Source organism: Fusarium flagelliforme (assembly GCF_020744385.1).
Source record: "Fusarium flagelliforme strain FIESC 12 MPI-CAGE-AA-0113 chromosome Unknown B0J16scaffold_5, whole genome shotgun sequence".
In the NCBI taxonomy this organism is placed as follows: Eukaryota; Fungi; Ascomycota; class Sordariomycetes; order Hypocreales; family Nectriaceae; genus Fusarium; species Fusarium flagelliforme.
The window spans coordinates 3,875,031-3,900,385 of NW_025763507.1; the positions used below are offsets into that span (position 1 = coordinate 3,875,031).

A 25,355-nucleotide genomic window follows, 5' to 3' on the forward strand; every position below is an offset into this window, starting at 1 on the left:
GCTTCGACTGTGACGTTTTGCAACATGGTACATACAAGAATATTGGTACTTAGTAACTCGTCCGCATCTAAAGCCATAGCAATTGCAGTCTTTTTAAATTGTTACATAGATTTAAAGTTGGTTGTTCTGAAACTAGTTTATATCGGCACATCGAGAAGTTGTAGCTGAACACTATAATCAGGTCCTTTAATGTTCCCAACTAGGTGAATATGTCCGGCTACAACGTCATTTTACAGAACAACATAGGTGCTCAGTATTAGATAGGACCATCGGCGATCTAACATACAATGTGCCGAACAGCCGCAACGATCGACAAGTAACGGAGTCGCTTGGGGTTAACACTACTGAGAACCCACCTGGATGTCAGCACTATTAAATACTAACTTCACTTGTATGGAGTGAGACATCTAGATACTAGGCGAAGCAGTGATCGACATTTCCTCCGCGGCAAAATCGATGCTTTGGGTTTAAAGAAAATTAATTAAAGATAGTCAGGAGCTTACATCTTCCCAGCCGAAGATACAATTGCTACCTTCAGCGTTGCGTTAAGAAGCAACAGCCTCTCCGTAAAGCTTGCCAGCTTGGCACTTTAGTGGTCTCAGTTAACTATCACGACTGGTTCAGAACCCTGACGATTCAAAATATCGAGGCAGACAATGATATGTATCTGAGAGGTCCGAGCGGATCATGTCATTTGATCTGACCCATCCGACATAGCCCGACAGTAATCCAAGTAGGTAGGTTACAGAGGAATTGTCCTCCAAGGCTTAGGCTTCCATAATAAAATAGCTTGGGGGCTAGTTCAAGCTGACATAAAATGTCTCAAGTATGTAATCTCTTAGTGGCCGAAACTGGCTACCAGATTGAAATACTACGTTTGACATGGAAGCTTCTCTCTACCTCTGAGCACAGGAAGTTGCCGGTTCTAGGAAAGTTCGGTGATACAGGTCGTAGCAGACATGGATGTAGCTATTCACTGGGTCAATCATAGTCCAAAGCATTACAAACTTCACGTACAATACAGGTAATAAAGTGTTCCACAGTTAATTGGTGCTATTTATAACTACTATGATATCTCCTCCATTCCCTCCTTCGCCCTTCTCCCGTCTACCTAAACACCAACGCACACATAGTAGTTGGCCCAAAGACCAGTGCATTTTGAGCCAATGGCCGGGTTCCATTTGACTAGCTCAGCCATGCTGATTTTGTAGTAGGCTTGAATAGATGTACATGTCGTCGTGGAAGCCACAGGGTGGAACTTCTTGCAGTTACTTACCATCCCAGTTTGAATAGGCGCAGGGGTTGAAATTCCATTGGAAGGTTTCGTAGTGGTCTTCGTAGGAGGTTTCCAACCGACGGTTGCAACGCAGACATTATACCCTGTCTGAAGGTATTCACAGCCTTTGCCAACAGCTGGGTTCCACGAAAGGAAGGTCTCGATGGGAAGGTTGTAATATTTCTCGATAGACGAGCAAGTAGTAGTAGACTTAATCTGGTGGAACTTCTCACAGTTTTTAACCATGTTGGTTTGGATAGGTGACGGTGTCTGGATCCCGTTTGCTGGAATTGTTGCGGTTGTAGTTGGAGGCTTGTATCCTTCTACCATGACGCAGACATAGTAGTTTGCCCAAAGGCCACTGCAATCAGCCTTGACCTCAGGATTCCAGGCCAGGAACTGCGAGGAAGGCAGGTTATAGTACTTCTCGATCGATGGGCAAGTAGTCGTCTTGGAAACAAGGTGGAACTTGGTGCAGCCTTTAACGGTCCGGTCAAGGATAGGCGATGGGGTTGGGAAGCCAGTCGCCGAAGGCTCAACTGCTGTCACAGAGGGCTTAGTGAGAGATGTTCCTGGAACGCCGACGCAGTAGTAGTAGTTTGCCCAAAGGCCACTGCAATCCTCACCAACAGCTGGGTTCCACTCATAGAAGGTGCCGAAGTCAAATGTGCCAAACGTAGAGATGATATTAGGACAGGTTTCGCCCTTCTTAGCCTGATGGAATCTGGTGCAGCTGCTGATCAGACCATCTTGGGTAGGGCTAGGTTTACTTGGACTGGTGGGCTTGGTGGTAGCCTCATGGGTTAGTGTCGAGGGCGACGTCGGGGTTCCAGGCACTCCGACACAATAGTAGTAGTTGGCCCAGATACCACTGCAGTTATCTTGGATGGCGGGGTTCCATTTGACCAGATCATCTTTGTCGAATGTGTTGTTGTGTTCAGCGATGATCTTCGGGCATGTATCTCCCTTCTTGGCCTGGTAGAAGGACACGCATGTGTCGATGAGACCATCCTGTGTCTGTCTCGCTGGACTTGCCTGATGCGTCTTGGTCGGTACAGCCACGCTGACTTGAGTGGTTGCCTTGGAGGATGCAGACTCTTCCTTGCGGGGAAGCCCATTGTTCACCTCGACGCAGTATGAGTGTCCAAACTGCATGCCACTGCAGTCATCTTTGACTGTAGGATTCTAGAAATTGTGAGTACGATTTAATGCTTGAGTTAATGACTGCCACTTACGTATTCAACGAACTCTGGATGTTTCAGCTTCCACTCTGTTTCAAGATATGCACAATCTTGCCAATCCTCCTCTCTCGTTACCCACCAGGTGCAGTCCGAGGGTTGGCCTGGATCGACAGTGCCGTCCTGACGTTGGATCCTTTGGCCGCGCAGAGCCATCGCTCCAACGGCCAAGAGGCTCTGGAGCAAGAGAGTCGTAAAATGCATAATGGCCTGAGAAAGTCCACAAGTAGGAAAAGGCTCGACTTGGTGATTAAACATTTACTCTCGGAGTACCTTTTATGCCGATTATATACGATCTTATGTTACCAAAATGTCCACAATCTTTCCCCACGGAAATGCATTCTTACAAAAAATATCGTGTTGGTTTCCTCCGGTCCTGCAGTAACATGGTTGGACCAGTCCAACGAGCTTTCCGTCCTGTGGCTCAAGAACCAACAGCCATCATGCACGGTGCCTTACATATGACACCAGAATAATGCCGAGACAGTCTCCAGTGGGGTGGGCTGAGGTCTCGGCGAAAGGTTGTTCTCGGACGGCGTGATCATCCCTGCGAAATCACGGACCCTGTGAATCTCGGCAACGCTGGAGCCGAGCCAAGAATCTCACTCAGCGGCTTTTTTATCGTGAACTGGAAGTATCCAGGGTCCTTGACCAGCATCACCGCGCACTTAGTAATAATCCTGGTCTCGGTGCAGGCAACCGAGGGCCAGTGGATATGGCTTTTGATGTTGTTCATCTTGGACCAACTGCCAAGACAAAATGTTTTAACTGCCTATGGGTGCTCCGTTCGAACCACTCCAGTATTTACACCCCGATGTTTCATTGCCACCGTCTGAAGCCGATGATACGCTGTACCTGGTTACATAGACAGACTAGTGATTTGTTCTTGTTTTTTGTAGAATCTACAAGGCTATGTTCTGATCGACGACAAATATCAATTACTTCCGTGTGTAACTGCTTTCTTCTGTAATAAGAAGAAATGCTAAACTTTGGCTGATGAGAAAGAGTAGTACATGTAAATAGAGGTGCAGAATTAACTCGTTATTCTTCCCTACTAGATAGCTAGCATAATGATTGTCGTTTTTCGATATTTCCTTCATATTCAAGTCTAGGTTAGCCAGTCGGTGGGCCCTTGCGGGAACTCCACTTAAATTTCGGACAGTTCATCTGCAGGCAAGGTTCCGTTTTTAGACAGCAAATAAGTGAATGGGAGATCCTTGTCGCACGACAGCTTTCAATACGTTGCCAACGAGCCGAGGCTGCTGTTCTCACCTTCGCGTACAGAATGAAGAATTTTTCTTCCTTGACTTATCCTCTCTAGGAGCGCTTTTTCCGAGACAATTGCGACGCTGTGTTGGTCGTTAGCTTAACGTGTTGGTTCTTAGCTTAATGTGTTGGTTGTTAGTCGTTTCCACTCTACTCCATAAGGCTAGCAAGGGTTACAACTTTCGACAAGGGTAAGTGGATGTAGGTTAGGTGTTCCGTGCTTCGGTTACTGAACCGGAAATGCCCTTGCACATCACCAAATCGGAAGGAATTCGCGGACATTGCTTGCGGGCTGAGACTCTAGCCGAGTTAATGAGATGAGCCTCATAGGCAGATCATCACCATGTCGCGCACAGTAACAAACCAGTGACTGGACAGGACTGCCAGACATCTAACAAATGCGTTAACGAAGCTGATGATGCCGTTATCTTGAAAGCCACTCTAAATATTCAAACCAAACACATCCGTAGATATTCGTGACGGTGTAGTTAACAAAATTACATTGTTATTCACGCAGCTGTTCTTCTTTTCCCCAATCATTCGCACAATTCCTTTTCCTTCTACCAACTACCATCCCGCTCTTGACATATCTGCTATACAGTCCGTCAATCAGTGTCTTGTAGATTTATTTGCTTCCGAGAAGATATTCCATCTTCTTGGGAAGAGCATTTTCCTGTTTGAGATTCTTTTGAGCAGGGTCAGCACCATACTCGAGCAAAAGAGCGACGGCATCGATGAAATGCCAGTCCCTTGTTGCGATGTGCAATGGCGTATTGCCAGCCTCATCAACATCTGTAACCTTTGCGCCGTGAGAGAGTAAAAGTGACACAGCAGTTATGTCTATGGGTCCATCATCACCCTCGGGTTGGAACAGCGTATGTAGTGGCGTTTCGTCCTTGTAGTTGCGGAGGCTTGTATCGGTGCCCCGGCTGCACAGAAGTTCAAAAATTGGAGTGAAGGCTCTACTATTCCTGCCAAAATGTCTGGTGGCGTAATGCAAGGCTGTATTCCCGTCCTTATCTTGGACGTTAATTGTTGTAGGAGCGTAGTCTAATAGCTGTTCAATAGTTCGACGGATACATCCAGCCTTTTCATCGCGCATTGATGCTGGTATGTGTTCCAATGGGCTTCGAGCCGCCCAGTGAACAGGGAGGCTCCCCACACAGTCGGGAGAGCAGACCACGTCTTCGATACCAAATCCGCCTCTACGATCAACCAGAGTCCTTACGCCACCGAGGTTTGCGTACAAGGATGCAAGGAAGAGTGCGTTGACATCTACTTCGACAGCTACACGGGGCGGTAAATCGCGTCGATTCAGAAATGGTAACTCCCATTGGGCTACGGCTACCGTGTGATGGACATCGGCACCACCATCAATGAGCCTTGCAAGTAAATCACTACTTGCCCACTGCGCGGCCAATGTGAGAACAGAATGCGCCTTCCGATCCTTGTCATTCGTCGGATAACCAATATCCGAGGCGCAGGCACCATGATCAAGCAGTAGATTCATTGTCACCTCGCTGTTGTCGAAGCAAATGTCATCCCAGGCCGGGGCGTTGTAACGGAACTCAAAGAGATTCGCAGCTGCTGTAAGCGCAGTATAGCCTTGGAAATCTCGATCATGAATATCGGCGTATAATGGTTGGTTGTCGAGGAGCCATTGTACAACATTTACACGACCGAATCTTGCAGCGTGATTCAAGAGCTCGGTCCCAGAAAATCGTCTCGGCGTCATCGGATCAAGATTCTTTGTGGTATAATTGAAAAGCATTTGGAGTACGTCGAGACTGCCAGATTGGGCTGCCCAAATGAACAGACTGGCATATTCATAACCGGCCTCATCGTTATCAGGAAGGTCAAAATAGTATGGGATAGCTCGAGGGTCAATAGCGAAGTACCGTTCCAGGAGTTTGACGTCGTTGTGAACAATTAGAGTCGTGAGAAGTTCCTGCCCTTCTTGTTCATGGATAAGAGTTCCATCGCGATCAGTTAGAGTGATGGGCACGTCAAAAGGAGGTCCATGTACGTTATATTTGTTGACGGGTTTATGCCTGAATTTCCGATAAGGCGACTCGGCTTTGGAGAGGAGAGAAGGCCCCATGCTGGTAAATGGATGAGTCGTTTGAAGAGTAGAGAAAAGTGTTCGACAAGGGTTATGAAGCACGGTGCGTGGGTCCATGGATGATATTTATAAAACTGGTTCGGTCTGACAACCTCAGCAAGTGGAGTTCTACGGGACTGCTTATAGCCAACCAAATACAGTGGACCTTCCGGCGAAGAGTCACAGTGTAAGATGCGCTTTAACTGCTACCTACTACGTAGTAGTAGAGATCTTTTCTTTACTACACTCTACTAACTAGGCCTAAGCCTATAGTTTGTGTGATTAGATAGTTCTGGACGCAGTGAGCTTGAGCTCTGAGTCTTGGCCGAGCTTCCCTTAGCTTTATTTGATTGGTTATAAATATCTTATGATAACTCCACTGATTGGAGCTAGAATGTTAGCCAATTTTATAAAAACCAGCTATAAACCCTTGCAATTTACAAATAACACCCTAACCAATTCTTTGTCTTTTAGCTTCCCTCTACCGCTCACAGCATGGCTCCGCCAGATATCTCCGAAACCGAATCCGCCTATCAAAAATTCAGGGTGAACCCTAATGATGAATTTATTGGTGAAGAAGATGAACCAGACCGAGTGTTCATGACCATGACTGATCGAGATGGTTCCATTCTCTATGAAATGGAAGGTCTGCCCCTTCTACATGAAATCGTCCAGCAAAACGGCCTCGGGGCACTTCAGCAATACTTCACTATTGCACCATGTTTCGTTCCAAAGCTTCCGAATGGTGAAGATGAGATTATCGAAACAACTGATTACTTCCGCCTGGCTGTGGAAAGTGGAAGCCTAGATGTACTTCAATGGCTTCTGAACAACGCCCCGAGCGATACCGTTTCCACTCAACCGATAAGGTTCAAGATGCGAGGGTTCCAGCTATTGAATGAAGCTGCTAGATACGGTCATATCGAGATGGTAAAACTTTTACTCGACCATCAGCCACTTTATGCCAACATCCAAGATCGAGATACCAAGGGCTACACTGCCATATTATCAGCCGCGGATGTCTTTTCAGAGAGATATTGCTTCCAACCCGAATGGAACGAAGTCTGCCTTGAGAACAATGAAGCGGTAATTAATTTACTGCTGGATCAAGGTGCTTATGCTTCCGATACTGTCCTCGCTACTTATAATGAGGAGACCCTAGACACTGTTCTGACTCTGGCTGTTAAGTGGGCAGGCCCTGAATTAATCAAGAGACTCATTGATTGCGGCGCTAACTTCCATACCACTATAAAGAAATGGACAAAGTTTATTGGTGCTTCTGCTTCTGGGGTCAATGCACTAGCTGTTGCGTGTTATCATGCAAATTTCAAGGCTGCCGAGACTCTGATTGATTGTCGAGGTGTAGTTACTGCCGCGAGTATGGCGTGCTCTCGAGACAGTCTAGGGGGCCTTCCTCTCCACTGGGCAACTGGGAATCAATTACCAGATAATTTGGAATGCATCCCAAAATCAATGTTACGAGAAAGAGTACAGAATATTACGAGCCTTATTGAACTCCTTCTCGACTTACACCCCGCGGCAATCAACATACAGGACCAAGATGGATATACACCTCTACACCACGCTACAGAATCTTTTGGTCGAAACAGCAAATTATATACCCCCGTCTTCGAACTATTATGCAAGAGGGGTAGTGATGCCAGCATACGCAACAACAAGGGCCAGACGCCTCTGCATACCTTATTCGACACGTGCATAACGAATGTGCCTATCGACCCGGCTGCTATATCTGTTTTACTTGCCCATGGAGCAAGGGTTACAGACACTGTTGCTGGTAACACACCCTTGCATATTGCAGCCGGAAACCTACATTTTGTCGATGCCGTATCGTGCTTGCTTGATCACGGTGCAGACCCCACAGCAAAAAATTTGTCACAAGCGACGGCTCTCCATAGAGCTGCTTCTGGTCGTTCCTGGCCAAGCGAGGTTGGCAAAGCTGAGGCAAGAACAAGATTGCAAGAGGATATGCTGGCAAGACTGGCGAAAGCTGGAGGAGAAGAATTGATGGACCTACCAGATATGCATAATGAAAGTCCACGGCAAATATGCCAAAGGAGAAGAGAGGAATGGAGAAATGCAGAGTTACCTTGTAAGCCCTCTAAGCAACTGCGATTTAGTTCTGGAAGGAGTCGGCCTGGACGGGGAAGAGGACAGCCTAGATATAGAAGAGCATAGAACAGATAAGAAAGGAGATTAGAGTGAATAGGTAAGAAATAGTTTAGTTAAGGAATATAAATAACTAATTAATAGAGATCCTGTCTTGGCTTCGCTCCTCTAACCAATCCTAAGCCCATAGCGTTCTTGCGTATTCCACGACCAACGCTATCCCAACAAGAATTCACTTCCGGCCAATCTTCCCAAGGTACATCATTGTCCATCGCTGCCTGTTTTGCTTGCGCCTCCCTTGCATGCTCCTTCCACTCTTGGATAATCTGTCGTGGGGACTTTCCCGCATGATTTGGCTGGTCCATCATCTCAGCCCCTCCGGCTTCCAAAACTTGTGCTACCATTGCTTCTTGGTCTTTGAAGAGCTCCTCTGCTGTCTCCGCCTTTGTTAGAGACCGAGTGTCATGAGCGCTGTCAGCCCAGTGGGGAGAATCAGCAACGCTGTGGAGCGGTGTTTCTTGATGCAAATTTCTTATGCTGACATCAGCGCCATGCTTCATCAAATATGATGCAGCATCTGAATGAAGTAGAAACCAGGTTGCGTAATGGAGGGGCGTATTTCCATAGACATCGGTGTCTGTAGCTTTGGCACCATGGCCTAGCAAGGTCTCGATAGCCATTGTATCGACCGGAAAATCACCCCACCAGCGGCCGAACAACACGTGCAGAGGCGTTTCTTCATAGGCATTGCGGATACTTGCATCCGCACCCCCATCACATAGAAGCTTTAGGATTGGGGTGTGCTGTTTGCCCAGACGACCATAGAACATGGCAGCATAGTGTAAGGGTGTATTCCCACCATTGTCTTGGATGTTGACTGTTTCAGGATCCTTCTTCAGCAAAATCCTAATGGTTTCCACGATGCTTTCAGCATTCTCGGCAATTCTCGAGACAGGCATTGCGCTAGGGTATGGCGACAATTGGTATTGACAGGCCCAATGGATAGGAAGTCTTCCCTGATTATCGCGGCGGGATGTCATATTTGTCATGTCGAGTCCATTGCCTCGATTATTGATCAACACTTCGACTGCTCTGAAGTTTGCATGAAAACTTGCGATATAAATCGCAGTAACATGCAAGAACTGATCGAAGAATTCCACGCGTGGAATGAAGGTAACCCTGCATACAACCTTGGCATGCACATCGGCGCCATTGTTGATGAGTCGCTGAATTAACTCAGGGCCCGCCCACTGTACAGCCAAAGTAAGGACAGTCTCAGAAGTCTGACATTCTGGACGGTCGTCATAGCAAGTGAGGGAATCAGAAGCACATGCACCTCGATCAAGTAGCAGGTGCATCACGGCCTCGTTATTGTCAAGGCAGACTTCTTGGTGGCCAAGATAGTCTCTGTGTCTTGTTCCACTAGTATCAGCTGCAGCAAATATCGCACTTTCCCTGTTACTGTCTCGCTCGTGGATATCAGCGTACAATGGCTGATTGTCGAGGAGGAATTTCACCATCTCCACACGACCCCATTTGGCAGCGGTAGACAATAAATCGACTCCGCGATCCAGAAACCTGACTTTCTCCGACGGACCGTTGACTATGAGGTGTTGGGCTAGAAGGAGTTGCAGTGCTTGGACCCTGCCACTCTGCGCTGCGACGAAGAATGGATCCGTGCTATCGTCTTCACGGCCCGGCTTCTCAATGGCCCAAGGGGCAGCATTAAGATACTGGCGAAGCATCTCGACATCATTTGCCAAGATTATGTCGGTTCGAAGACTCAAATGCGTCCTTTCAAAAAGAACAGAACCATCGCGGTCAATAATCTTCAATGGCGACGCTTGCCAGTTTTCTTGGTGTCCATCGGCATCAATCTCGGTTGGATCTCGCCGATATTTCTGATAGAGTGATTCACTCTTGGGGAGAGGACCAGACATGGTGGCTGAACTTGATGAAGGATTCAAAGGGAGAAAAGATGGGTAAGTAGAGATCACAGCATGCGCGGGCTCACAGGTGGCACTTATAAAATTGGGTAGGCATTTGAGTCCTGATGAGTGGAGCATTAATTGATTACTCATGACCAATCAAGCGTGGCTTTAGTCCAGTGAAAAGTCAGAGTCTCCATAGGCCTAGGTAGCTAATTACACCCCCTCCTTGTCCATATGGAAGCATGATCCAAAACCAAAATCCTCATCAACGCTTAGGATTCAACCCCAACACAGATATAGTAGTGCAGCCAGAGACCAGTACAACCATCACCAACGTTGGGATTCCAGCTGTAAAAGTCGGTTAACTCGATCTTGTACTTCTCAGCAATAGAATAGCACCCGTCGCCGTCATCAACGTAATGCCATTTGCTGCAGCCATCGACAATACCAGGCTGTTCGGGGCTATGAGACGGTTCGTTTCCAGAGGTATGAGTAGCCGAATTGGTGGCCGTAGCAGACTTGGTACCCATGGCGGACCTGCTCACTGTCGCTCCAGGCGTCGTAGTCACGGTTGGAGTTGGCTGATACCAACCGGCAACTGGTTCAAGACAATAGGCATTGCCAGCAACCAAGTCCGTGTCGCAAGTGGTCTTGTTTAGAGATGGGTTGATCTCGGTGAAGAGGTTGACAGGAATCTTGTACGCGAGACAAATTTGCGCACAAGAGAGGCTATCGTCGTGAGTGAACCAGTGACTGCATTGCTTGGTAGTACCATTAGCTACAGGCGCCCCAGAAGGCGGATCGACTGGCTCAGGATCGGTAGGCTGAGAATCATCAACCGGCTGTCCAGAGTATGTTCCTCCCGGCGTAGATACGCAAAGCGTGCTGCCCCAGTAAGGATCCGCATCGTATAGGTTGGTGCAATTGGAGTCGATCTGAGGATTAAAAGAAAGGAGTCGGTCGGTGAGGATATTTGCGTTGATGGCGATGTCAACACAAGTATCACCCTTCTTGACCTTGTAAAGCTGCGTACAAGTGAGAGGGAGACAGAGGTTTGTCCCAGCAGCGATCCTCTTGCAGTCAAAAATGTTAGAGTTGATGTAGTACAGGGTGGCTGCCGACACCCCTTCAGCGACCGCAATTGAGTCGCAACTGTCGCCATCCTTAGCTGAATATGTCTTGCCTGTGACACAGGTATCCTCCTCGACGCCAGGGTTGGTGACGTTGAATGCGCTGTCAGTGGCGTTAAAGTTATCCACATTAATATCACAAGCCTTCGCAACGTATTCATAAGAAGCCTGTGAATACTCGTCATAAGCTCCAGTGTAAGCATCGGCTTGCATCATTCTATACTTCTCAACGTTGCAGTAAGAGCACAAGTCCGACTTTGGGAGCTCAGAAATATCGTCGACCTGGGGAAAGGAGGCAATGACGTCTGATGGGGTTAACACAAACAGACTAATCTTATAACTGGCAGAGAAGCTTACCATTGCAATATTTCCCTGTCTTTGGATCGCTGAAGCAAGACTGATTCCAGCCGCTCCAGAGTTTGTCAACCAGGTTAACATAAGCCATACCTGGAATCATTTCTCGAGACCCGCAGGCAGAAGCAACCTTGGAGCGCATGTGGCCGATCGAACCTCCGCAAGTTTTACTACAGACTCGCTTGGTCACTGCCGGATCATCACTGTCGATGTAGCCATCTGTCATCAGGTCCGAGACCTCCTCAGGGCAACTGACCGTCTGATACAGAGTAGTCTCGCAGTCAGACGGCAGTTCACTGCCGGCTAGAGCGCCTTTGGTGAACATGGCGAGACCAGCAGCATCTGCCAATCTGATGACAATTGTAAGGACGGCAAGAAAGCCATGATTGCGATTGAGGTAGGCCCTCATCGTGTAGCGTAAGGGGATACAAAAGAGTGACAAATGGTGTTATCAAATGAGGGACTGAAACGATGGTTCTTTCCGCTTCTGAACGTAAAAGAAGAACGAACAACCTTTATTAGACAACAGCAATGCGAGTTAAGGAATCAACACAGCATCCTCTGCAAATTCTAGCTCGGGCTAGTAGGCGTATGATACTGGTTGCAACACCCCCGATTGCAAGCGACGTAGTCGGTCCGTTGTTGGTTCCGAAATGGAAATTGAATCGTCAAAGCTCCCTCCTGGAAGATGTTGCCGGCTTGGCATCACATGGCATGTCAATCAACCAACGAGGTAACCTCGGTGCCTGGCGTGAGGTCCACTACATCTGCCAATGTAACTATCTGAGGCTGTGACATGATTTGACCATACATACCTGTTGATGCCCGCGTGACAATTGCTGGTCGTCTTTGGAACGGGCACGCCCGCCACCATCTGTGGATCTTGGGATAGCGCGAGAAATTTTGCTCCTCGCTTCAGTCACAAACCCTGCCATGGTCGGGCGTGTGAATGCAGGGACTGCATGGACCCCTGATACCCACCCACTCTAACTCCATCAACGATGTCTTACACAACCAACACTCTTAACTAATACAGATCCATCTCGGCTCTTTTGCAAGGGGGATTGTATGTTCCGTAGTCCCACTGAAGATCTCAAGCACGATGATTATATGTGTCTTCACATCAAAACTCAGAACCAGAACCAACAGAACCAACAGATATCCACAATGATAACGAGTTGCCGCCGAGACATGTGAGGACCAACAAAAGACGCACGCGATAGCTGCATCTAGATGGATACTCATTCGGGCGAGCAAGGCGGGTATGCCGCAGGCCGAGATATTTTGCCGTTTTGAGGCCGATAGCAAGGTTGGTAAAAGCTGTTTCGCTGAAATTTCTGCTGGTGATGTTAACCTTGAAACATTAGACCTTGTGAGCTCAATAACCGAAATGGAGCGCTGCTTCGGAGATCTTTCGTTATGCTCCAGTTATAATGTCATTGGAGATAATTAAATATTGTCTTACCTCGATAGGTTTTCCAATAATCACAAGCGATATCTGAGCCATAGCTGGTTCATTATTGAGTCATTCTTTACTTTCGATCTCTTTGTCCAATACTCACTCACTTATTGTCAATCCTTTCGTTTCATTTTCCCAATCAAACATTGGTCTTTATCTTGGTTCCCTCAACTGGACTAGCACTCATTTGTCCACGTTCCTTACAATCAACATGAGGTTGACGTGGGCAACCACTTTGGTTGCTCTGTTGCTCACCTCGGCACCTTTGATTGTCGCAGATGATATTCACTGCGACAAGTCCACTCCCTGCGAAGTGGGTTGCTGCGGTTCCAACAATGTTTGTGGCACAGGTCCAGACTACTGCAGTAAGGCGAAGTGCATCAACAATTGTGACTTCAAAGCTGAATGCAACCCGGGCAACTGGCCTTCGCAATACTTCAATTCTACCAAATGTCCCCTCAATGTCTGCTGCAGTAAGTATGGCTTCTGTGGCACCACTGAGGAGTTTTGCGGTAAAGAGACGGTCAAGAGGCCGTCTTGCAGCATTGGCTCTCAGTCAGTGAAGCGAGTGATTGGCTACTATGGCTCAGGCGGAGCATCGCGCAGATGCAACTCCATGATCCCCCAATCTTTTCCCCAAGGTATATACACTCACATCTACTTTGCATTTGGCAGCATCGATCCCAATTCGTTCAAGGTCGTGCCCGCTGGTAAAGCAGATGAGAAGCTATACCCACAGCTTGCAGCACTCAAAACCCGAGATGTGGGTCAAGAGCTCTGGCTCTCCATCGGAGGTTGGACGTTCTCTGACAAGGGAGCACCAACAGCTACAACCTTTTCAGACTTGGTCAACGCCCCCGAGCATCGACAACAAGCCTTCTTTATATCTTTGACACTATTCATGCAAACCTGGGGCTTTGCAGGCATCGATATCGACTGGGAATACCCTGTTGATAAAGACCGCAATGGCCGTCAGTCTGATTTCAAGGCCTATCCCAGGTTCTTGAAGCGACTCAGGTCCGCGCTCGATACCTACAAGTATGGCCTTTCTGTTACCCTTCCCACTAGTTACTGGTATCTCCAACATTTCGATCTCGAGGGCATTGAACCATCTGTAGACTGGTTCAACGTTATGAGCTACGATCTTCACGGAGCATGGGATATTGGCAACAAATGGACGGGTGCTTTTGTTGGAGGCCATACGAATTTAACTGAGATCAAGAGCTCGTTAGATCTTCTATGGCGCAACAAGGTCTCTCCGTCTAAGGTTGTCTTGGGTTTGGCATTCTACGGTCGAGCCGTCACACTTGCTGACCCCTCTTGCTCTGAGCCCGGCTGCGCGTACCTCTCTGCTGCAGATGCTGGCAAGTGCAGTGGTGAGCCAGGAATTCTCTTCAACAGTGAGATCTCTGATCTTATTCATGAGAAGAAGCTCCGGCCGAAGTTCTACAAGGATGCTGCTATTAAAACGATCCAATGGAACAACGACCAGTGGGTTTCGTACGACGATCGAGATACCTGGAAGCTCAAGTCCAATTTTCTCAAGTCACAATGCCTGAGCGGTGTCTTAGTTTGGGCGGTAGACTATGATGATAGCAAGCATTCCTACTCCAAGGGGCTGGCAGCAGCACTAGGTGTCAAGATCAACGTCGACACTGACGGTCTTGCTATCAAGATGCCGAGTACGAAGAAGGAGTCCAACGATTTCTGCTACTTTACCAACTGCGGTCAGACCTGCCCTAGCGGCTACACGGAAGTTGTTCGCGGTGATAAGGACTCACAAGTCATGTTGGACTCGACGGAATGCTTGCCGGGCCAAAACCAGGTACAGACGCTTTGCTGCCCTAAGTCCTCTAAGGTGCCAACGTGCCGCTGGCGAGGCTTCCACAATAGTGGTCACTGTACTGTTGGCTGCAACAGCGGTGAAGTCGAGGTTGGTACTCATCATGCCGGTTGCAAGAAGTCTGGATGGCAGACCGCTTGTTGTGATGCTACCGAGTCCGTGAAGCCTTGGTCGAAGTGCGGATGGACAGACGTTTGTTACGACGACGACGATACCACTTGCGCCAAGGGCTTCTCGTCTTTTGTTGTGGGATCCCGGGGAGGCTTTGGTGGTCAAAGGAGTTGCAAAAAAGGCAAGAAGTACAATTTCTGCTGTACTGAGACTCCCAAGGCTTTCAAGAACTGCGAGTGGGTTGGTCACGAAGTCTCATTCATCAATTCGCAGGCTTGTACGAATTCCTGTCCCCATGGGTCTACTCGAATTGCTGCGCAGGACATCAGCACGTCATTCAGTAACTCTGGAAACCTCGCCCATACTAATAACTGCAACTATGGCTTCGAGGGATATTGCTGCGCTGGCGACAATGAGTCTGACAAGGACGAGAAACCCATCATTCAGTACCGTGATTACGCTGCAGAGCAGTTTGACCATCTCCTCTCAAGGTTTCTTAGAGATCCTGAGTGTCCTGAAGAATGGAGATCTCAGTACATTTCTGATTTCGGGGTAATGAGACGAGACTTATCTCAACCTCGCGGACTGGACCAAAGTGCAGTCCTGTCTGCTCTCGTCCCCATTACAGCCACTTTAATCGGGGCTGAGATCGCTCGACGGGATATGATAGATATTTGGCAGAGGAACATGCGACAGTCTCGCTTCCGAGACACAGCTGCTAATATCAGCACTTTGCATAATGCGGTGTTCCCCGGGGGCAACATCAGCGGCGGTCCCGCTCGAAGTCCTACTCTTGTGGCCATCGAGTCATTGTGTAATCTTGGCGAATCTAGAGAGGGTATGGAGAATCTTGGAAGCCTTGAAGAGGCTCTATGCGAGATCCCTTCCCCCGCCGGCCCCGGATCTGACAAGCGACACGTTCTTGAAGCTCGAAGACTCAATTTGGTCAATGCCCCAACTATTGCAACCGCCCTTGAGGGAATCAACAACGGTCAGTTGAGGTTACATTATATGAGATGGCTTGAGAGCAGGAATCCCAACAACCCAGGCCCCCCAACCCAGGTCATCCTGGAGATAGGCTTCTGGATTGGACCAAATCTCGGAATACGACCAATCCCAGCAATTCAAGATCGCTTCTCTGATCCAAATCACAGCCAGGATCGCGATCGATGGATTGTTGTCCATCTCCATATCCCGCTAAGCGAGCTGACCTTCAGGATTGGTTCGTTCGACTGGGAGATCGGTGTCTCCAGTTTTGGCATGTACCACAGCCAGGACACTCAACGTCCAAACCCTGGACCCAGTGGCATAACACCGCATTATCGAGCTGAATGGAGGTAAGTTCTCATAATTGTGATTAATTTGAACTGTGCTAATATCTTTCTTTCACAGATATACCGATTCATACGCAGAGGGTTATTACAACACTGGCGCGATGAGAAACTACAACATTCGCATGGAGCCTTTCAACTGTCGCTACGTCAACCAGCGGAATCGTGGTCTATGGTACCCAGGTCATGACTACTCAAGGTCACTTGAGACTCTAAGAGAAGAGCATCGTACAACTGCAATGGCTCGATCGATCAATAGATTTGTAAGTATCTCCATATTATGAGCCAAGTAAAGGACAGGACACTAAAAAGCTATCTGATAGGGTATTTGGCTTCGCAGACAAGGAACGTTCTCCCGGGACAATTTGGCAAGAATTTGGCCGGAGATCTTAAACCGGGAAGTGCCCAATGACAACCAGTCCAACTGGGGTCAAGACTGGTACAACCCAGTCCCTGGGGTTTTTGATCAGAACTGGTTACCTAGTGGCAATGGCGCCGACGACCTCTCAGGGCCCTTTCCGTAAGAGCTATCGTGTATCCCTAAGTTCACTGTTAGAACATAGCGGAAGTTTTCGTACAATTAAACCTAGAAGGCGATGTTGCAGTACTGCAAAACTTGTAGTGTATGTACTGCTTTTAAATTATCAGCAAACAGTAGTAACTTGAGATCTAAAAGAGATTGTTCTCTCACTTTTAATTACAATATACTTAGATTCAATGCCTTAATATGCCGCGAGTCAGTGATTTTGTTAGACACTTTGCATGCTCAACTCCTTATGAGGCTGATTAGTCTCAAGGAAAGATTCATATTGTTAGCGTTTGTACTTTTTATAATAGGACGCGTAAACTCTCAGTTAAGCGCAATAGCAACGCAGTTATTCCTCATGCTATGTCCTATGATTACTAGTGTATTAGTCTTTGTATCGGTTAGATCTGAACTATATACTGACAATTTAAGATTATTTCGAAGATATATTGTTACATAGTTAAGGTGAGATGCCATGGTAGGTGACCTGGATGAAGAATGGAAAGAAAGAAAAAATGAAATGATGCGTCTTGTGTTGGTCCTCTTCCCTTACGCTTGTCTTCCGTGGTAACCCGCGGCACTGGTTGTGTTCGTTGTTTAAGTCCATGTTGTGAAGGTCTCTTTTTAAAAAAAAAAAAGACAGACAAGGTCTCTATCGCCTCAAGCGTTTCTGGAAGCTAAGCCCTTTTCCAGCTGCCGAGTGATACGGTCAAGAGTGCTGATTGTATAGTCAACTGCGATTGGACCTTGCCTGATCATACTGCTGCGATGGATAGGTCCGAACCAGACCAGGCAACGGGCCGCCGGCGACTCACAGTAGTACATCCGTTCGTGAATACAGGCAGATCACGGTGGGTCTCGGGGTAATTCTAACCTATAATTATCATGGAGTCAAGAATGGAGTGAATCACTCACCGAACATTTATTGTGGAAACTCGGACAAGCCCTGAGATGCCAAGCCGGCAGCTTCTTCCCGGAATAATTAAGAAACGATATCCACTTCCAGGTCAACAAAGAACCGAGTTAGACCAAGTATTATCTTACCTATAGGCATTCTGTACTCACCTAATTTGTTAGTATCGTCGAATCGGTTGTCGCATTATCCTGCTGGAAATCAAGCTGTTCCTGATTCTTATCTTAAAGGAGGGCTATAGAGTGGCTTAAAACCCTACTTGTATCATGCAAGTCCAAGCTTCCTCGGCCTATAAAAGTACTACTGCTACGCATTGTCCTGTTCGATGTTCCTACCTATTCCTCAACAGAGTCGATTGCATTAATCGGTCATGGCTCCAACTATCAACTATACATGTAATCCAGCCTACAGCCCATTCAACGACGCCGCGGTTGAACGAAAAGGCGCGTGGTTCCGTTTGCAGCCCAATGTAACGGCGACGGATGACGATGGTTCTATATTATATGAACAACGGGACTTTACTTTACTCTGTACTATAGTCTCACACAACGACACGAGGGCTCTTCGCGAGTATCTTGCCAACGGGTCATGGGCCGTTCCAAGAGCGCCCGATATTCCATCTGAACTTATCGGGGATACCCTACGTTTGGACTACTTCCACGTTGCAGCTTCAGGCGGATGTCTCGGTGTACTGCAGATGCTTCTCGCCCATGGAACCAAGGGAGACGTTCAAAACCCTGCCCCGATTCGGTTCAAGGAGCGCGGTTACGAGTTATTGCATGAGGCGGTCAAATGGGGTCATATCGGCGTCGCTAAGTTCTTACTCGAAAATCAGCCACTATACGCTGATATCCAAGAGCGGGACCCCAAAGGGCTCACTCCAATACTATCAGCAGCAAACTTCTATCATACCAAGCTTTTTATACTGGGCTCCGATGGAGCAGGTAGCCCACCCAGAAACGAGGGAATTGTTGATCTTTTACTCGACTATGGCGCCTGTGCAGGTGATGTCATCGACTATACAGATATGGACGCGCTATCTGAAACAGTCCTCACTTTGGCTGCAAGTTGGGCAGGCGCTGAGCTGATCAAACGACTTATCGAAGGAGGCGCAAACATTCGTACCAAGATTACCAAAACGAAACGGGCAGTGAAATTCTGGAACCAACCTGGAGATACTTTTGAAGTAGACGCACTTTTCATTGCATGCACTTTTGCAAATTTTGACGCTGTCAAAACTATCTTTAACAGTCTTCAGGGTGGCATGCAAACTGGAGAGATCAAAGATTTCCAAGACAGCCGTGGAACTCTTCCCATCCACTGGGCTGTCCAAAACGCCATTCCAGGTGGTGGCACAGAATGTCCTGCCTGGTTACTGCAGGAGAGGGTGCCAAACATCATAGCCATAATCGACTTTTTTCTGAATTTGGAACCCACGACGATCAATGTTCAGGATAACGACGGAAATACCCCGTTGCATTACGCTGCCCGGGCGATGGGCCGCCATGACGCGCTATACGCTCCTGTTTTCACATTTCTATGTGAAAGGGGCGCAGACGCCAGCATTCGCAGTCACAAGGGCCAGACACCTCTACACTCTTTATTCAAGCTCGATGGTATCGAGTCACACTACGAGACATCGAATGAGCGGGCGCCTGTTATGGATACAACGTCTATACTTACATTGCTTGCACACGGCGCAAGTGTAACGGATGCCGATGATGATGGGAATACGCCTTTGCATCTGGTAGCTGAGACTTTATGTTATGGCAATGCTGTGTCGCTTCTGCTCGACCACGGCGCTGACCCTGCACGACAAAACTCAAAACAGGAAACGGCTCTGCATAGAGCTGCCCATGGTATCTATCGGCCGAAGGCTTTGAGAATTAAAGCTGAAGAGAAGATCAAGGCGCAAGATGAAGTAATGGGAATGTTGGTAAAGGTTGGAGGAGATCAACTGATGGATCTTGTGGATGCGGAGGGTAAGAGCCCACGACAGTTATGTGAGGAGAAGAGGGAAGCTTGGAAAGACCAGGACATTCCGGCGTGGAAACGACAGCAGAACCGATTCGGCCGCATCCCTCGAGGTGGGGCTAGTCGGGGTGGTCGAGGTGGTCGAGGTGGCCGAGCAGGTTGAGAGCAGATCAGCCAAGGCTTTTCTAGCTGCAGATGTACTATTCTGTTTGTAGCGAAAGTGAATCGTGATGGAGAGTTGCAGGGGTGGGTTTCGTACGGTGTGTAACTAGGAAGCCCCAATTCAGGAGTGGAGGCTGGGCTCCGGGAACATTTATAGATCCATTTTATTGGCCGGTGAGTCACCGCCGGGAAATACAGTAGTTAAATAAACCTCCAAGTACACGCACTCGCTATCATCTTCAGATTTCTCTCTCATCTACCGCTTTCAACAATGTCTCCTCCTCAGCTTGCATCAGGAGAGCGATACCTGGAATTTAGCCATGACCCAAATGCCGACAACAAGCATGGACTTGTCCATATCCACATGACAATGACCTGTCAAGATGGTACCGTTTTATACGAATTGAGGGACCACTGGGATGCCCTTCTTCACAGGATCATTTCCTACGACGATGACATAGCGCTCAAACAGTATCTCAGTATCGCACCTTGGGCTGTTGGAAGCGAGTGTTGCGCGTGTGGTGAAAACCCGCCCGAGGGGTCTCCGTTTCACAACGCAGCCGCAAGCGGGAGTGTCAAGGCGTTGCAAGTTCTTCTGGCCCACGAAAAGACTGTCACCATCAAGCCTGGAATGTTCAGTTGGAGGGATCACGGATTTCGTTTGCTTCATGAAGCTGCTGGGCATGGTAAAATTGAAATGGTGCAATACTTGCTCGACAACAATGCTGATATCCACGAGCGCGACTACAATGGCTACACTGCGTTGTTGGCTGCCGCTGACATTTATTGCACAGAGGGCTATAGGGAACCGTCGATCGAGAAAAGCACTATTATCATGAACATACTGCTAGATCAAGGCGCTTCTGCTTCTGACATCGTTACTCCTTGCTCATGGTATAGGAATGATTCTTCTTCTGATATCGATGAGCCTTCGTCGTCGGATATGGGTGTGTCTGATACAGTTCTAACGCTTGCTGTGCAATGGGCAGGCACTGAACTAGTCACGAGACTCATAAAAGGCGGAGCTGATGTTCATCTCAAATTGACAAGAAACCCTCGCAAGCTGGGATGGTGGCCTATAGAAATGGATGCCATTTCCAACGTTTCTTCGATTTCTATCGCATCATTTTTCCTCAATTTTGATGCGATCAAGGTCTTGCTTAGTTTTGGGGTCGACATCACAGATATGGCGTCGGTTCGAGATAGCACCGGCAGACTCCCACTCCACTGGGCAATCCTCAACTACCAAACGTGTTCAAGGAAAAACCTTTCTTCGACCGAAGACCTAATCAGAGTTATCGAATTCTTGTTAGAGAACCACCCCCAGGCAATCAACTATCAAGATGTTCATGGTAACACGGCTTTGCACCATGCTACCAGACATCCACTGCGAAGACATAAACACTATACTCCCGTTATCGAACTACTTTGCAGCAAAGGTGCCAATGCGAGCCTTCGCAACAAAAAGAAGGAAACTCCTTTACACACCCTGCTAAGCCTCGCCTCTACATCTACAATTGTCGACACCGAAGCTATAGACATCCTGATTGCCAATGGCGCTTCTCTAACAGATATCGATGAAGCCGGAAACTCGCCTCTACATCTTGCAGCTAGGGACGTGAATCATGCTGATGTGATTACCGCTTTACTTCAGCAGGGCGCTGATGCCAACTTGAGGAACGCGGCTCAAGACACACCTCTTCATCTGGCTGCTTCAAGTACTTTCCATTCAGAGCCCTGCCACCCTAGTCCACGCTGCCTTGATTCAATTGACGATATGGAAAGGCTGCAGGACAACGTGATGACGATACTATCTGAGGCTGCTGGGCCTACCGGAGTAGATTTGCTGAACGGAGAGGGGAAAACGGCGCAAGAGATATGCCAGGAGCAAGGGAAGAAAAGACGAGAATGGGAAGCTGAATGCCAAAGGATCAAGAAATATGGGCGAGGAGGAAGACGTGGGAGGGGAGGTAGGCGCTGAAGCGCTTTGGACCACGGAGGTTTTTATTCAAGATAATAACGCCTGATAGCGCAAGAAAGTGTATTCAGAGTGATCGCGTTAGATTATTCCAGAGTACTAGCAATGCGATCTGTCGGATCTAACAGAATCATGACAAAAGTCCACCCCGTTCCTCCAAACCATATACCCAATGTACGTGGTTACAAAGAACCCACCCTGCCTTGTAAAAAAGCTTCCAGTACCAGCGATGTACCAACCGCATTCGTTTGTCACCCAGTTGAGGATGTCAGTCACAAACTCAGCCGACTGTCCGTACCAAGTATCAGGAGTGATATTGCAGCTGAAAGCCACAACGTCATCACGGATGGAGTAGAAAGCAGTTTCAGCTGGGAGGTACCAGAGAATGTCGTACATCTGGTTCTTGAGATCTTGGACAGCATCGTCGCAGTTCGTATGGTTGAGTTCAATGCCGCAGCCACAGTGAGTGGAATAATAGCGCTCTCCGTTCTGTCGCTTTTCCAGGGCACTTTCTCCAGGGACTTTTGCCTCTGCGATGGCTGGCCAAGCAGCGTGGTCTTTGACATTGGACACACGCTCATGGACCTCGTCACCCTGTGCGTTGATGTACGCCTTGTAGAACCCGTCAGTGGTACCCTCGGGCACTCTGAAGGCATTGGTAAGAAAGATGAGGGTCAGGCCGGCTAGGATCTTCGTGAAATGCATCTTCAGAAAAGAATGGTAAGGTGATGGGGATAGTAGTTTGGATCTTGACAAGGAGTTTAGTCAATAATGTTTTTCTCATAGATCCCAGCATCGTCAGCGCAGTATTTATATACGGATCAAGTGGAAGGATCGAAGTGTTAAGTGGAATGATCTAGTCCGTTAGGGTGTCAGAAAGATTAGCCGTCAAAGGCATAAGAGTCGAAATCAGTAAGTCCCCTCAGCGTGGCTTAAACTAGCACTTAGGCTATTCCATCTTGACAACCTAATCTTTAAAGGATATTTCTTTTGTTATCTATCTGCGAATGAAAGACGAGGTATTCCACCCTTACAACATGCTGGTGGTGCTGACATGGCCTTACATTGCTTACAGGATTTGGAATCATGTATTCTTCTCTTTTGAGACTTTCCATGTGACCTATAGCTTATACTATCCCATGCATCATTTACCATCTTCTATAGCAGGTGCATAGGTTAGTCTCTGATTCCATATCTGACCACCACTTAAAAGTTCAATGTAACGTAGAGCTATTTACGTACCGCTCTTACATCACCAAGGTCGAATCATATAACCCTTTTGTGCTAAGTCCTTAGTCAGACATCAAATTTTCAAGAGTAATACCTACGTTTTAATCAGTAAACTTAATAGATAGTGGAGATAAAGCATCTCGGTCATCATGTTCGTTTTCTTATCTCATGATCTGCTCGATCGAACATAGCTGTCTATGGTTCATCTACTGACAGTACCTCGTAAGATTTAACTAAATTCCCTAACAATACTGTCCGCGGATCCTCATCAATCCTAATGATAGGCACAGGATAGTTGGACCGATTGTAACCAATAATGGACTGCTGGTCGCCACTGGGCTCATCGTGGACGTATGTTTCCAGCAAGGCATGGTCGCACGTTTTCATGCGGTTGCGAAGCATCAAGTATACCATTGTGGACACATAGCTATTCTTTCCCTGGGCACAGAGACCACGTGCACAAAGAACTAGCGTTGAACGGTACAACTCTGTATCATCTGCCTGTAATGTCGCTACGTTGAGAATGTCGACGACCTGGTTGCCAAGCATAAGGAGGTTTACAACCAAATATGGATCAAATACTTCGAGATTGTGGTGCATGTAGTACAGGCGAATGAGTGTCTCGATACGTACGTATTGGCGCCCAATTTCACCATCATCTTGGTTGGGAGGGGGTGCCGAAGATGGTACCGGCATAGTATCTCTCTGCACTTGTATCAGACTCAGAAGAATACTATAGTACTCAAGGTGAATGCGTAAATGCATAGGCAAAATGATGTTGCTGAATGTAAGCGTCTCGGGTAAGCTGCGGAGCCAGTCGTTTAATTGATGACGAAAAGGTGATGGATCTTTGGCTGGTGGACTGTAGCCACTCCAGTAGTAACGCGAAACATCATGCGCAATATGCTGCAGGTCTATCATCGCTTTCATAGCAGGACCAAACCCAATGGATACGATATTGTTATCCAAAGGATATCTCACATAGATCTCTGGATACCAGGACGGATGGTCGTGTGCAGAGGGCAAAGGAGACTCAGGTGCTTCATCAAATAAAGGTGACAGGCGGTAATGGAAACTATGCATAGCATCCCAAGCAAAGAGACACCATGCAGTAAAAGTCCTGGCCCGCTGCATCTTCTTGGACATAGGTTTATCCGAAAAGGATTGGAAAAGCTTGAGGTCATGGGCCATGGCGACCGCTTGCAGTAGATATGACCTCCCGATTTTGTCCATTGTGTCGCAATCATATATGATGTTCAGTACAATGGCGGCTTGGATGGCCGTCAGACTGCTTTGGCCATCCTGCATCTCCCACAGCCGTCGTGCCTCAGCTAGGAACTGATATGCTAGATTATGTGGGCTCCAAAACTTCGCGCGATCAGGTATGCTCGTTAACGTATGACAAGCGGCAGCTAACAATGTATTGACCAGTAATGGGGAACAGAATTGTGTCCGGCCGTTAGCCAAATCTTCCAGAAAGTAATCTTTGTGGAACCCCATGTATATTGTGTAGTGGTGGAGGAAGTAGGAGTTCAAGAGCTCCGAGACTAGCTGATTGTCATTTGTGACGTTGGTCCATCTGGCTGCTTTAATGTCCCAGAGATATGGATCTACCATCTTGGCTGCATGGAAAGGCGTCGTATATAAGGCTTGATTTAGAGTGCTTTGTCTATCGCCTGTTTGAATCTGCGGAATGGATGGGTCCCTGGTGGTTGCTTTATACATGTGCGAGCTAAGATACGGGTTGTCCCCTACTTCAAGAAAGCGAGGGAAGGACGGACGATGAGGGAACTGGTACCACCGTCGGGTTTCGGGTACAAGAAACAGCTGTGCCACTGGGTTTGCTTCTTTCGCTTTGCGCAGAGTAGTATCGATGCTGTGCCCTTGTCTGATTCTGCGGAGGATATCCAAGGCATCTTGGTCCCTTGCTGTCCGGAGTAGGTCGAATAGTTCCTCGTATGGGGAGGTAGTAACCAGCGATCGGTCACCCGTGACCATCAGCTCTGACGGCCTTGTCACAGAGTTCTCTGCCTCCTTACCTCGCCCGGCCAAACTTGAACGGTCAGACAATTGGAGAAGAAGGTTACCAGTGCTAACATCCTGAGCCAGCTCCGATACACTGGCTCCATTCCGTAGCTGTCGGACAATAGAAGCGGCAGCATTGTCGTCAACAAACTTGAGAGCTTCGACAAATTGTTGCAGATTCTGATGAGACCTACGAATCTCCTGCAGTTGTTTCTCTAACTCCACATTCTTTCGTATCAAGGCGGTGTGCCTAGTTTCGTCAGGAACAGTCGCGTATTTACACTCCTGTCCGCCCGATACGCACGCACCACACGATGGTCGATCGGCATCACACTGCCGCTAGTTAGTCATTGGAGCCACAAGTCGCGCTAGGTATGCAT

The 25,355-nt window shown here is 47.8% G+C and overlaps 9 protein-coding genes across 9 annotated transcripts; 3 read left to right on the forward strand and 6 right to left on the reverse strand.

Moving 5' to 3' along the window:
* Window positions 1-1,087: 1,087 nt before the first annotated feature.
* On the reverse strand, window positions 1,088-2,718 carry B0J16DRAFT_307963 (uncharacterized protein; the record flags this gene model as incomplete). Its single annotated transcript, XM_046124859.1, has 3 exons — window positions 1,088-1,546; window positions 1,604-2,461; window positions 2,512-2,718. 3 exons carry the CDS (start codon window positions 2,716-2,718, stop codon window positions 1,112-1,114), a joined length of 1,500 nt encoding a protein of 499 aa, XP_045982049.1. The 3' UTR covers window positions 1,088-1,111.
* Window positions 2,719-4,296: 1,578 nt separating this feature from the next.
* B0J16DRAFT_346023 (ankyrin repeat-containing domain protein) lies at window positions 4,297-5,922 on the reverse strand. The gene has a single exon (XM_046128365.1). It carries the CDS (start codon window positions 5,879-5,881, stop codon window positions 4,406-4,408), a length of 1,476 nt encoding a protein of 491 aa, XP_045982050.1. The 5' UTR covers window positions 5,882-5,922; the 3' UTR covers window positions 4,297-4,405.
* Window positions 5,923-6,376: 454 nt separating this feature from the next.
* Window positions 6,377-8,080, forward strand: B0J16DRAFT_307973 (ankyrin repeat-containing domain protein; the record flags this gene model as incomplete). The annotated part of the gene is made up of 1 exon (XM_046124860.1): window positions 6,377-8,080. The coding sequence occupies one exon, from the start codon at window positions 6,377-6,379 to the stop codon at window positions 8,075-8,077; it is 1,701 nt and encodes a 566-aa protein (XP_045982051.1).
* A 28-nt stretch (window positions 8,081-8,108) lies between these two features.
* On the reverse strand, window positions 8,109-9,977 carry B0J16DRAFT_346025 (ankyrin repeat-containing domain protein). Its single transcript, XM_046128366.1, has one exon. It carries the CDS (start codon window positions 9,946-9,948, stop codon window positions 8,146-8,148), a length of 1,803 nt encoding a protein of 600 aa, XP_045982052.1. The 5' UTR covers window positions 9,949-9,977; the 3' UTR covers window positions 8,109-8,145.
* Window positions 9,978-10,066: 89 nt separating this feature from the next.
* On the reverse strand, window positions 10,067-12,046 carry B0J16DRAFT_402152 (uncharacterized protein). Its single transcript, XM_046132622.1, has 2 exons — window positions 11,427-12,046; window positions 10,067-11,374 (listed from the first exon to the last, which is right to left on the reverse strand). The coding sequence occupies exons 1-2, from the start codon at window positions 11,830-11,832 to the stop codon at window positions 10,212-10,214; spliced, it is 1,569 nt and encodes a 522-aa protein (XP_045982053.1). The 5' UTR covers window positions 11,833-12,046; the 3' UTR covers window positions 10,067-10,211.
* Window positions 12,047-13,093: 1,047 nt separating this feature from the next.
* On the forward strand, window positions 13,094-19,743 carry B0J16DRAFT_271370 (uncharacterized protein; the record flags this gene model as incomplete). The annotated part of the gene is made up of 4 exons (XM_046123576.1): window positions 13,094-16,173; window positions 16,229-16,430; window positions 16,491-16,650; window positions 18,050-19,743. The coding sequence occupies 4 exons, from the start codon at window positions 13,094-13,096 to the stop codon at window positions 19,741-19,743; spliced, it is 5,136 nt and encodes a 1,711-aa protein (XP_045982054.1).
* A 250-nt stretch (window positions 19,744-19,993) lies between these two features.
* B0J16DRAFT_165389 (ankyrin repeat-containing domain protein) lies at window positions 19,994-21,921 on the forward strand. The gene has a single exon (XM_046122302.1). The coding sequence runs from the start codon at window positions 20,014-20,016 to the stop codon at window positions 21,721-21,723; it is 1,710 nt and encodes a 569-aa protein (XP_045982055.1). The 5' UTR covers window positions 19,994-20,013; the 3' UTR covers window positions 21,724-21,921.
* On the reverse strand, window positions 21,820-22,425 carry B0J16DRAFT_402158 (uncharacterized protein; the record flags this gene model as incomplete). Its single annotated transcript, XM_046132623.1, has 1 exon — window positions 21,820-22,425. The coding sequence occupies one exon, from the start codon at window positions 22,423-22,425 to the stop codon at window positions 21,820-21,822; it is 606 nt and encodes a 201-aa protein (XP_045982056.1).
* Window positions 22,426-22,835: 410 nt separating this feature from the next.
* B0J16DRAFT_346031 (uncharacterized protein) lies at window positions 22,836-25,268 on the reverse strand. Its single transcript, XM_046128367.1, has one exon. It carries the CDS (start codon window positions 24,946-24,948, stop codon window positions 23,146-23,148), a length of 1,803 nt encoding a protein of 600 aa, XP_045982057.1. The 5' UTR covers window positions 24,949-25,268; the 3' UTR covers window positions 22,836-23,145.
* Window positions 25,269-25,355: the final 87 nt, after the last annotated feature.

Bases quoted from the DNA above. Each gene is read 5' to 3' on its own strand.
- B0J16DRAFT_165389 (XM_046122302.1), top strand. From the start codon at position 20,014: ATGTCTCCTCCTCAGCTTGCATCAGGAGAGCGATACCTGGAATTTAGC.
- B0J16DRAFT_346025 (XM_046128366.1), bottom strand. From the start codon at position 9,948: ATGTCTGGTCCTCTCCCCAAGAGTGAATCACTCTATCAGAAATATCGG.
- B0J16DRAFT_346031 (XM_046128367.1), bottom strand. From the start codon at position 24,948: ATGGTCACGGGTGACCGATCGCTGGTTACTACCTCCCCATACGAGGAA.
- B0J16DRAFT_346023 (XM_046128365.1), bottom strand. From the start codon at position 5,881: ATGGGGCCTTCTCTCCTCTCCAAAGCCGAGTCGCCTTATCGGAAATTC.
- B0J16DRAFT_402152 (XM_046132622.1), bottom strand. From the start codon at position 11,832: ATGAGGGCCTACCTCAATCGCAATCATGGCTTTCTTGCCGTCCTTACA. The intron at 11,375-11,426 runs GTAAGCTTCTCT...TAACCCCATCAG, and splicing joins GACAGGGAAATATTGCAATG to ACGTCATTGCCTCCTTTCCC.